Source organism: Ceratotherium simum, chromosome 6, assembly GCF_057802395.1.
Source record: "Ceratotherium simum simum isolate JZ-2026a chromosome 6, ASM5780239v1, whole genome shotgun sequence".
Lineage (NCBI taxonomy): Eukaryota > Metazoa > Chordata > Mammalia > Perissodactyla > Rhinocerotidae > Ceratotherium > Ceratotherium simum.
In genome coordinates, this window is record NC_141905.1 from 63,603,953 (window position 1) to 63,616,283 (window position 12,331).

Sequence of the window (12,331 nt, forward strand, 5' to 3'; positions counted from 1 at the left end):
GATAGTTTACCCCGACCTGGGCCCGGGGGTCCCGCGCCGCCGAGAACTTGTAGCCGCGGGAACGCGGCGCGCCCCGGGGCCACATCTGGCTGAGCGGGCGCGCGCGTGTCACTAAGACGCTCATTCACCGGCGCAGCTGTCACCATAACAACCGGAGCCAGGGAATCCTGGCGACGGCGGGGGGCGAGGGGCGGGGGCGGCGGCCGCGGGAGGGAGCCGGCGGGGGCGGGAGCGCGGTGGCCGGGGGAGACCAACCACCGCGGGAGCACCCGGCACGCCCCGCGCTCCACCGACCCCCGCTCCATGCAGACCCGCCGGCCGCAGGGCGCCACGCACGTCGCCGCAGCGGCAGTCCCCGCGGGCGGGGACCGAGCCTGCCGCCGAACCTCCGAGCCGCCGGGCAGGCCGAGCCGCTGAGCGCCCGCGCCGGGAGCCCTGACTCTATGGCCCCCGGGGAGCGCCCCGGAGCCGCCGTGCCGCCCACCACCAGCCGGAACCCGAGCGCCAGCCGGAGGAAGAGGGGATCCCCGGGCGCCGCCAGCCCCTGCCCAAGGGCCCGCCCGCGGCCCCCGCCCCCGCCTCGGGGAATGGCAGGCAGGTAGCCGGCTCGCGCGAGGACCTCCCCCGGCGGGCAGGACCCGCCGAGGACCGCGGAGCCCAGAGAGAGGGAGAGGAGGCGCGGCCCACCCGCCCCCGGCCGCAGCCCCGCCAGGGCCCTCCCCCGGCGGCGCGCCACCGCGCGCGCACACACTTGCACACAGTACCTCGGCTCCTGCCCGGGCTCGCCTGCCCCCCGCCAGTGCTGAAGCCCCTGGGGCCGGATGCCATGGGTAACAACTTCTCCAGTATCCCCTCTCTGCCCCGAGGAAACCCGAGCCGGGCGCCGCGGGCCCACCCCCAAAACCTCAAAGGTAAGGCTCTCCCGTGGCCAGGCTCAGCTGGAGGACCGGGGCGCAAGTGGAGGGGCAGGGAGAGGTGGAGAGGTGTGTTTGGGGAGGACGGGCAGGTGCCACCTGTTGTGCCTATTTGGAGACAGAAGACGCACATCTCGCCATGGAGGTGGGCTGGGGGTGGGGGGCTGCGAGTGGTGATGGTGAAAACCGGAGAGAATGGCGTACCGTGGGGTCTGCGCAGTTCTTCCTGCCAACACGGGGAACGTCACTGGAGTCCTCTCGGGTCACGATGCTAGGAGAGCGTGCAGGGGTGAGGAAGGGAATTTGCTAGGTGTATAGGGGAGGTTGGCGGAATGCTCAGGTCGGCCAGCTGTGCTTCTCAAGGGAGGCACCACGATCTCCTTTTTCACCTGCCCAGGGTTGGAGAGGTCATGCTGGAAGCACTAGTTGCATTTCCAATTGGAAGGTCTTAATAATCCAGGACTGACTTATAGCAACCTGGAAGAAGGGGCCAGAGCCAGTGGCTTCTGGAGTCCTCTGCAGCTGTTGACTTTTTGCATTCACTGAATCAGCTTGGGTTCTGGTTTCCCCAAATGCCAGATGTCCATTCCCAACCCTAGAAAGGAGGGGCTGGGAGCCTTGACACAGAGGGACGTTACCAGGAAGATCTTTGCCCTCTGAGTCTGCGGACCCACCCAGCACCCTCAGGGAGGCCCTAGGCCCAGTTCTGTGTCCTGCAGCTTCCAGTGCTGTCTCTGACCTTTGGAAGACACAGCTGGGTCCTCCCAGGCCCTCAGACCCTGCTGATCCTCTTCAGGAAGCTGCTTTTCTGTCACCCTCAGAACTAGCCAGCACTTGTTCTGGGCATTCTGATGGCTAAGAGCCAGGAAGGGGAGCCCTCAGGCTTTCACCAAGAACAACCCTCTTATTCAGCCCCCTGGGGTTGTAAGGATAATAGTTATGCCCTTTGACAAAGCACTGAAGTTTACAAAGAACTTTCACAAACACCTTTTCGTGTGAGCAAGGAAGCTGCTCTGGGAGGTCAGCAGAGCTGGTCACACCCATTTTACAGTTGAGGAGAACTGATGCTGATTTCAGGTTCCCAAAGCCAGGGAGCGGCAGAGCTAGTCTGCAGACCTGTATCTTCTGACTTGGAATTCTGTCCTCTCTTTTGCTGGACAGTTAACCTTCAAGACTAGGGGAGAAGAGGAGAGACGGGACGACTGTCCTGCATTCTAACTCCAACCCTTTCAGAACTTCAGCTCTTGCTCAGCTCGGGAAAATCCATGGGTTTGTTGTGTCTTTCTGGAAATTAATATGGCAGCACTTTAAAAAAAAAAATTGTATTCATTGGCCTAGTGATTCCATCTAAAGGAATTGATCCTAAGGAGATGAAGATGCAGGCAAATACTTATGTGCTAGGCTAGGATGTTCATAGCAGTATTATTTATACTAGAGAAACAATGGAAATGCCCAGTGATCATGGTATATCCTCTGGGTGGAGTATTATACAGTCATTAAAATGGTATTTTTGAAGAATATTTGATGACTTGGAAAAATGCTTACAGCAGCATAATGACAGTTGAAAAAAACAGGATACAAAGTGGTATAGACTGTAAGATCCCAATTTTATTAAAAAGAAATGATATGAATGCAAAAAAACCAAAAATCAAACAACCCTGGAAGAAAGTGTCCAAAAAGTTAATAATGGTTTCCTCTGGGTAGTGGGATCACATAAGATTTTTTCTTTTCTTTTTTTATGTTTTGCTCTTTTCTAAAATTTCTACAATAAGAAAGTATTATTTTTTATAGTCAGAAATAAGCTGTAAGTGTTAGCATATATAAAGACTGTTTCTGAGCATTGGAAACAGATTCCTAATGATGGAAGAACCCGCGGACATCATCCAGTTCAGTGTCCTCCCTTACAAGTGAGAAGAATGAGAGAAAGGGATAGTGATGTGCCCAATTACTCAGTGGGTTGGTCAAGAGAAGATGGCCAAGCCAGGCTAAGTTCTTCAAGGGCAGGGGTTAGCTGGGGGCCAGGGAGTTGACTTGGTGTGTTAATGCTCACAAACTTCCCCGAGAAGGCCCTGCTCCGTTCTTGACCCTAGGGAAGCCCAAAGAAGCCCTCCGTAATTGCACTTCTTTTTACTTAAAGTTTGGGATTGAGGGGTTGTGAGGTCTCTGTGGCTGGGGTCTTTGGCAAGGGAGAGAGTGGGCTGGAGAGGGTCTGAGGCCCTCCCTCCTCCCTGCCCCCACCCCATCCCCCTCCTCTGCCTGACTCCCCACCTGTCTAACCTGGGAAACCCCCCTGATGCTGCCTCTCTGGTTTGCAAGAATCAGTTCTTCTTCCGTGGGAGTAAAGGGTGAAGTTCTCCCCCCAGAGGTCTCCCTCCCCTGCCCATCTCCCTTCAGGCTTGATTTACCAGAATTTATCCTCCCTGACCCTACCCACACACCTACTGCAGGTGGCCATGAGAATTTTAATTCTGCCCCTTTCAAGCCTGAGATGCAGGATTAGAGTGTGCCCATGAAGGCCACCTATGGGTGCCCTCCATCCTTCATCCAGGGTCTGCTGATCCGCCTTCTCAGCCTGACTTCTCATCCTAAAATGCCATCAGCTTTATTCTGTGATTGTTGTGTTGTTCACTCCAAATTCCCTTCTAACTGTATCAGCATTGACCTAGGAGTCTTCTCTGATATATCAGTGGTCATCCAGAATTCCATTCCAATTGTATTGGTGTTGACCTTGATACTGACTGTGATTCTAAGACTGTCCACCCAGAGTTCTGCTGGGATTGCTTCTGTACTCACCCAGAATTCAGCTCTAATTCTTATCAGTGTCCATCTAGAAATTTGCTGGGGGCGGAGACCTCTTGTTTTTTTTCTCTCCTCTATAATTGTAATCTCTATTGATTTCTCACCATTTTAATTAAAACAACTGGAAGGAGGCTGGTGTAATAGGGACCCTGGGACTCATCGGAGATCTAAGATTGGTCTGGTTGTCAGGCTGACATGAAATGAGGCTCGGCCATCACCTGTCAGGTGGTAGACTTTGGTCTTCTTCCTGAAGACACACTGACCTCCCTCCACTGCTGGTGATTCCCACTGGGATCTGAACAAGGTTGGTCTGGGAGTGTCCAGGGGAGAGGTCCAAGGAATAGCTCTGGGCTTAGGACCAACAGACAGTTACGAGGAGCCGCTCTGTGCCTGGCTCAGAGGTAAGGGCTCCCGACATTCCTGTATATTCAGAGGCTGAAGATCTACTCAGAAACGCAAGGCTAGGGGAGGGAATGAGAACTAGTGCTTGGTTGGACCATTGAAATCCTAGATGTGTATGGGCAGAGGTCAGAAATGGGGGGTCAGTGAAGGATTTGAGCTGGACATGGAGGGAACTGCAGAAATTGGATAGATAGCAAGGGGTGCAGTGGGAATCGTAGGGTGTGGGGAGGAGAGTCGAGGAAGGGACATACAGCAAAGGCTCAGAGGTGGGAATGAGTAAGTGTGTGTATATATTCTTGGTGCCAGGCACAGGGTGACTGCGGCAGGGGATTCATGCTTCATGGAGACAAATACAGAGAATAAAGCTCTTCATCCTTCCCCAGCTCTTTGAGTGCCTGCCTGCTTGATGCTAAGTGGTGAGGGAAAGGTAACTAGGAAAGCCTTCAGGAAGGGCTACCAGCCTTAGTGGTCACCCATAGATGGGGATTGGATGAGCCACCTCCTGTCTTTTTTTTAATTGCAGTAAAATTCACATAACATAAAATTCACCATTTTAACATTTTTTTTTTAATCTTTATTTTTTTCCCCGAAGCACCAGTAGATAGTTGTATGTCATAGTTGCACATCCTTCTAGTTGCTGTATGTGGGACACGGTCTCAGCATGGCCGGAGAAGCGGTGCGTCGGTGCGCGCCTGGGATCCGAACCTGGGCCGCCAGTAGTGGAGCGCGCGCACTTAGCCGCTAAGCCATGGGGCCGGCCCCATTTTAACATTTTAAAGTGTACAATTCAGTGACATTTAGTACATTTACAATGTTGTGCAACCACCACCTCTGCCTAGTTCCAGAACATTTTCATCACCCCAAAAGGAAAGCCTGTACCCATTAAGCAGTCACTCCCCATTACCCGCTTCCCTGAATTCCTGGCAACCACTAATCTTCTTTCTGTCTCTATGGATTTGCCCATTCTGGGCATTTCATATAAATGGAATCATACTATATTTGTCCTTTTGTGTCTGGCTTCTTTCACTTAGCATAATGTTTCCAAGGTTCACCTATGATGTAACATGTATCTTCTTTCCTTTTTGTGGCTGAATAATATTCCATTGTATAGATATGCCACAGTTTGTTTATCCACTTGTCAGTTGATGGATATTTGGATTGTTTCCATCTTTTGGTTATTGTGAATTTTGCTGCTAAGAAGATTTGTGTATAAGTTTTTGTTTGAACACTTGTTTCAGTTCTTTGGGGTAAATACCTAGGAGTAAACCTTCCATCTTTTAAAAGCTGGTGCTTCTTGAATTGGACATTTCACAAAGGCACTGGCTGTGACAGCCACAGAGAGATTGTCCCCCTACAGCTTTGGCTGGGTGTGACGCCAGGCAGACACCTGTTGTTTTCAGAGTCTCTTTTCCGTGACGGCTGAGGCTCCTGGCAGGCCAAGGGAGGAGCTTCCAAGGTCAGCCCAGGGGGCTTGATTCTTCAAGGTGGGCCACAGTGGGCCACAGGAACTTGTCTGCAGACCCTGAACTTCCTCACTGTTCTCTGAGGGTGAGGGTGGGGGATCCGTCCTCCTAGGACAAGGTCCCAGCCGGTTTCCAGCCTTCACGGTCTCGCTGCTGCTTCCCTGATCTGCATTCCAGATATTGCAGTAGTTGCCTTCCTGACTAACTTCTCTGCCTCTGGTTCCTCCTTTGATGCTGCCAGAGTGATCCTTTCGTCATGCCCCTCCCCTATCAACAGCCTTCAATGTTATGACCGAGACTGCCATAATTGGATATTCAAGGCCTCCTTTCTTTGGCCAGCCCACAGATATTCCCACAGCCCTTGTCTGGGCTCCTTCCTTGGTTGCCATGACGCTTGCAGGTTGGGGGAGCTCATCTAGCTCTCCACCCCCAGCGATGCAGCAGCCAGACCTGGCAGGGCGGGGTGGGGTGGGGTGGCTGCTGGTGGCCTCCTCTGCCGACCCAAGACTTCAGAGAGGCTGGGCTGAGACACAGCCCCCATGCTGAACCCTGAGCATCTATCTTGCACACCATGTTGGTTTTTAGTTCATCTGACCTTTGAACCCTGTATTGTTAATCATAATAATAATGTTTGTAATAGTTACCATGTGTTGGGTGGCTACCTTGTGCTAAGTACTTCCATGTAGATTATTTCCTTTAATATCCTCCTGACAACCTACTGAGGGAGGTATTGTTGTCACCATTTTATAGATGGGGAAAGAGAGACTCAGAAGGTTAAGTAACTTATCCCAGATCACACAGTTAGTAGCTGATGGAGCTGGGATTCAAACTGTTGTGACCATTATACTCTCATGCCCCCATAGACTTCAGTTTTGGTAGGTTCTGTCTTCCATTGTGGGAAAGAAACTGGGGAGCAATCTCCTGGTCTCTGGACAGAGCCCCAGAGGAGGGAAAGGGGGCTATAATGGGGCTCTTGATGCTCCTTCTCAGCCCCCTGTCCCTTACACCTCCCCTGCGGGGCTTTTAGTCAAGTAGACCCATCAGCCAGTTATCAGACACTTTCAAGGGAACTTTCTGTTCATTTGGGCCGGTGTTTCTCAAAGTGAGGCTTTTCTACTTCCTGTATTAGCATCAGCATCAGCTGGAAGCATGTCTAAAATACAGGTTCCCAGCCCCCAGGCTAGACCCACTGTCTCAGAATATCTTGGGGTTGGGGCCCCTGAACCCCAAAGAATCATGTTTAACAAGATCCCCAGGTCATTCTGATATACCCCAAGGTCTGAGAACTATCCAGGCTGTGGGACCTCGGAACAGACCTACTGTGATACTCTCGGAGTTGGTGAGATCAGGCTTCTCAAAGGAAGGGAGCCTGGAGTTGGATGGAGAAGATTTGGAACGGAGCTACAGGGGCATCTCGGCGAAGCTATGGTGGCAAAAGCACAGAGGCAGGGAAATGCAAGATGTGTGCAGGGACAATGAGCAATCCCTCCCACGTGGGATGTGGGACCCCCAGTGGGGAGATGAACAGGTCAGTCTTTGAAGGTAGGCTGGGGCCAGACCTTGGAAGGCCTTGGATGTCAGAATGAATACTTTAGACTTTATCCTGTAGGCAGTGGGAGCCATGGACAGCTTTTGAGCAGAGGAGTGTAGTGATTTCATTTAAACAGCAGCAGCAGCAGAATCCAAACTGGGAGGAGGAGGGAATGAAGCATCTTGAGCTGCTGGGAGATTAATGGCAGCTGCAGGGCTTCAGTCCTAGGCCAAGCTGAAAGGGCTGGGTGGACAGCCAAGCTGACCTCATCTAGGGTTCCCATGGGTTAATCTGGAAGCACTTTTGACCAATGGCTATGGTCAGAAGGGCAATTGCTCAGCAGAAAAAAAAAAAGAATTTTTAAGAAGCCCGAGTCCTGATGCTAGGCACTACGCTAGGTGCTTAATATAGGTTAATTCATTTAATTTCTCAATAAATGTGAAGCATTATTATTCCCATTTTATAGGTAAGAAAATTGAGACTAAGAATGCTGCCTAGAAATACTGACCTAGACAATGGCAGATTGGGATTGCTACCTAGGACACCAAAGCCCACAAGGGAGAAAATTGGTCTTGGAGGGAATTTCACATGTTGGGGCTTTCTTTCCTTGACCCTCTGGGATGGCATGTGCCCACTTCAAAGATGTGCACATTGAAGCATTGGCTCTAAATCACAGAGCCCAAGATGGAGGCAGGATGGACAAGAGCCGGAACAGAAGGAGGAAGAGATGGGAGGAAGGAGGGCAGGAGCTGGACACTGCTGGGGGATGCCTCCAGCCTGGTGTACCAGCTGCCTGGGCCTGTTTCCTGTGGGTCTGTGGCTCTCTCATTCCTGGTCCTGCACACCCAGGGGCCAGAGGCTGAGGGGCTGCTTCTCCCTGAGCTGGTTGCTTTGGCAACCCTGGGCAAGATGCAAGTGGTCTCCTTGGTAACGCCTGGGAAACCTGCCTGCAGGGATGGAGGGAAGTGGACTGGCCAGCGGTCAGGCCGGGTGGCACAGGCAGGGCCAGGCTGCTGAGACCTCAGGCCTGTGGAGAGTGTCAGGCTTACAGAATAGCCTGGGCTGCCTGTTGGCCGTTACCCAGAAAGCCAGAGTCCAGAGGCCCTGGGGGCCTGAGGGCCTGCCTGGTGAGACCAGAGGCGTTAATGGGCCAGCCCAGGAAGTGGGAGGAGATGGTGGTGGGGGTGAGAAGGGGGGAGACTATAGCTACTGGATGACAGATCCAGCTACAGGGTTTATTAAAAGATGCTTATCAGGGGTCATTACCCAGATCATGCTGCTTCGGGGAAATGAGCAGGTGCTGATGCCTGTGGGGGGTGGGGCAGAGAGAAAAGAAGGGCTAGGAGAGGAGGCTGAGGGAAGAGACTGGAGTCACTGGGAGGCAGGCGGGAGGCCTTGGCTTTCTCTGCTCTAGATGCAGTTCTGAGGGTAGGTGGGGCTCTGCGCTGGGCTCTGGAACTGAAGGGTGGAGATGGGGTTCCAGGGATGCTCTGATGGGGAGGGGTCATTCTGTTGTTTAACAAACGCATACTAAGCATCAGTGATGGGCCAGACTCTCTCCTAGGTGTGAGGATACAGTGGTACACAAAACAGACAAGGGCTTGCTGCCATGGAGCTTCCCCTCCAGTGGAGGAGGCAGATGGAACAAAAATGACAGATGAACAAATGAATGACAAGTGAACAAAAATGAGTCAGAATATGATGACAATTGCTAATATGCGATATGCTAGAGCCTGTGCTAAGCTCTTATCTCATTTAATCTTTAAAACAACCATGTGGAATAAGTACGATTATTAACCCCATTTATAGATGAATAAACTGAGGCTTAGAGAGGTTAAGTAAATTGCCCAAGGTCACATGCTGGTCTGAGGTGGAGCTGGGATTCTAGCCAAGATCTCTCCCACTTTGGAGTTACCACTCTTTTTTTTTTTTTTTTTAAAGTACTGGCATTATTCAGAACAGTTTTAGATGTATAGAATTGTTGCAAAATAGTACAGAGAATTTCCATGTACCCCATACCCAGTTTCCTCTGTTATTAACATCTTACATTAGTATGGAACATTTGTGATAATTAATGAACCAATATCAACACATTGTTATTAACTAATGCCCATACTTTATTTAGATTTCCTCAGTTTTCCTTAATGTTCTTTTTCTGTACCAAGATCCCACATTATATTTTTAGTTACCACATTATGTATTTAGTTGTCATGTTTTCTTTTTTTTTTTTTGTGAGGAGGATCAGCCCTGAGCTAACATCCGTGCTAATCCTCCTCTTTTTGTTGAGGAAGACCGGCTCTGAGCTAACATCTATTGCCAATCCTCCTCCTTTTTTTCCCCCAAAGCCCCAGTAGATAGTTGTATGTCATAGTTGCACATCCTTCTAGTTACTGTATGTGGGACGTGGCCTCAGCATGGCCGGAGAAGCGGTGTGTTGGTGCGCGCCCGGGATCTGAACCCGGGCCGCCAGTAGCAGAGTGTGCGCACTTAACGGCTAAGCCACGGGGCCGGCCCCAGTTGTCATGTTTTCTTAGGCTCCTCTTGGTTGTGACAGTTTCTCACACTTTCCTTGTTTTTGATGACCTTGACAGTTTTGAGGATTACTGGTTAGGTATTTTGTAGAGTGTCTCTCTATTGACATTTGTCTGATGTTCTTCTCATGATTAGGCTGTGGTTATAGGTTTTGGAGAGAAAGACCGTAGAGGTGAAATGGTCTCATTGATTTCATCACATCATATCAATGGTGCATGCTCTCAACATGACTGATCACTGTTGATGTTGACCTTGATCCCTTGGCTGAGGGAGTGCTTGTCAGGTTTCTCCTTTGTAAAGTTAAAGTTACACATTTCTCTCTTCCATGTTGCACTGTTTGGAAGAAAGTCCCTGTGTGCAGCCCACATTTAGCGGGTGGAGAATTATGCTCCACCTCCTTGAGGCTGAGCACTTCTTCAACTGCTCTGTCGACTCTTTATTTACCCAAGCAGTTACATTTGGATGAAGGCTGTGAAAGAGAAGACTAGGGAGCTGGAAAGGGGGAACTTGACCTGGTCTTGGGTGTCTGGGAAGGTTTCTTTAGGGAAGTGATCTGAAAACGAGTAGGGGTTGGCTTCATGTTCCCAGAGTGGGTGCTCCTGGCATGTTGGATGTGAGACTATTTATTTAGCTTCCCTCACCTCTGCCTATTAAATGCCACGGGCCACCTTAATGTCACATTATGACATTAAAAAAAATATCTCTCATATTTTTAAAAGCACCCCAGAGGGGGCGGTACCACCCCCAATTGAGAGCATTGAGCTGGGTGTGAAGGGCAGCAGTGAAGGGTGTTCCTGGTAGGGGTCCAGCTTGAAGATGGAGCTGAGGGTTGGCTTGCCGCTGCTGCTAAGTATGGAGGGGCAGAGTCTAGGCCAATGTCATCCCAGCCCTCCAGGCCAAGGAACTTTCAGCAGAAAATCATTCAGTGGCTGCTCCCTTGCCTCTCTGTCCATGGAAGCAAGTTTCTGGTCACGAAGGCTGTCTGTGCGGGGGCGGGGCAGGAGGATGAGAGGGGACCCTTCTTGGCATGAAGGGAGAGAGGGAGGGAAGTATGTCTGCTGGTTTACCTGGATGATGTTTTTTGCCTCTGCTGCCCCCAGGATGTCATCCTGGCTGCTCCAGAGTTTGGAGTGGGGACAGAAAAGAGAGAACATTGACAGGGGAGTATGCCATCTTATGATTAGCCTCGTGGCAGTTCTACCTGCCCCTGGCTTCCACCTTCCTCTTTCCCCATTGGCTTGCCCTAGCCTCTGCCTGGCATCTGCTGAAAGGCTGATCTCCTCCAGGGCATGGGCCAGTCTAGACTGTATGTGTCCAAGTGTGGTGTCCAGGTGTCCCTGAGAGTGAGTAGACTTTGCCCTGATCAGAGTAGAGTGAAGCCGCAAGGATGCTCCAGCTGATTCATGTGTCGGTGCCTTCCGTGCACCAGGCATGGTGCTGGGTATGGAGAACTGAGAGGTGAATACTGGGCATCGTCTCTGCCCTTGAGGTGCTCTTGGCCCAGCCTCATCCGGTTCAGACATTAGTCCGTATTGGCAGAAGGGTCCTGGAGCTCTTCTCCTCCTCCTCCGGATCTGCTTTCTTTTCATTTCTTTTTCTGATCTCCCCAGCAAATGCTCCTTTGAACACATTCTTCCTGAGAGGAGAGGACTGGCAGGTCGTCAGGTGTGTGCATGACATGTGGAAGGGCTGGTGGCACTGACTTCAAACATTAGTACCCAAGTATACCATAGAGATCGTTTTGTCCTACTTCCTTTCTCAACCCAGGTGTGGGGTTCTCAGCCCCAGAGAGGGGAAGTGACTTGCCCAACGTCATGTAGCTGGATTGGACCAGGTGGTAATGAGGTGATGCAACGTGATGCTCTCAGGAGCTGGCAGAAGTTAACTCCAGAGGGACACCCGAGAGGGATGAATGCTTGCCCCAACTGTGACATGTGCTGTCCCCAGGGGAACTACTGAAGGGCTTTAAACAGAAGAGTGACAAGATCACTTAAATGTCTTAAGAATCTCTGGGGCAAGAGGGGGGCAGAGGAGGGGCCAGGCAGGAGGCTGCTGCAGTCCTCCAGGGGAGGAGAGAAGTGTGGCTTCTAGCAGGGAGGGGCAGTGAGTAGCGAGGCAAGTAGGTTGGTTTGGGAGATGCTTTAGAAGGTCAACTTGAGGATTTGAAGGTGGAGAGGAGATGTAGAGGAGCTGCTCGTGCTGACATGTGTCTGAGGATTCTGACTTCTGGGGCAGTGGTCAGTGAGGTACCCAGGTGGCTTGGCTTGAAAAAGCTTGAATACATTACTGGAAGAGCTTGAATACATCACCCTCCTACTGGGAGTTCCCTTGAGAGTTCTGTCCCACCCAAGGCCTTGAGGCCTTAGAGCCGGGAGGAGAGACAGGTGAGCAGGGCAGGGCTGGCCCTGAGCTCTTGGCTCCATGCCTACCCCCTGGGACACCATCAATAATTAATGTCCCCTTTGCCTGTCACAGGTGGCTCCCTGGTGGGCAGAGGCAGGGCCCTGGCATCTGTGGTGTGGTGTGCATCTGGCTTTAGCTGGCCCCGGAGCCAGGGCCTTCAGTCTTGACCTAACCAGGCTTTCTCAGTGGTTCCTCGCTCCCCGTGGCTGCCGGGTTCCCTCAGCATACACACACAAACCATGAAAGGTGGCCGTAAATCAGCTGGGACAGGCCAAGGCTGCTCTGGT

The 12,331-nt window shown here is 51.6% G+C and overlaps 1 protein-coding gene across 2 annotated transcripts in view; it reads left to right on the forward strand.

Annotated features, from left to right (window-relative positions):
- Nucleotides 1-339: 339 nt before the first annotated feature.
- Nucleotides 340-12,331, forward strand: part of NEURL1 (neuralized E3 ubiquitin protein ligase 1) — a 79,509-nt gene continuing 67,517 nt past the window's right edge. Inside the window, exons 1-2 of one of the 2 annotated variants that reach the window (XM_087432542.1) lie at nt 340-595; nt 778-911. In XM_087432542.1, the coding sequence (XP_087288668.1) occupies nt 444-595; nt 778-911 (286 nt within the window). In that variant the 5' untranslated portion in view covers nt 340-443. Of the gene's footprint in view, nt 596-711; nt 912-12,331 lie in introns of those variants that run through there. The other variant, XM_004428038.3, reaches the window with a different exon arrangement.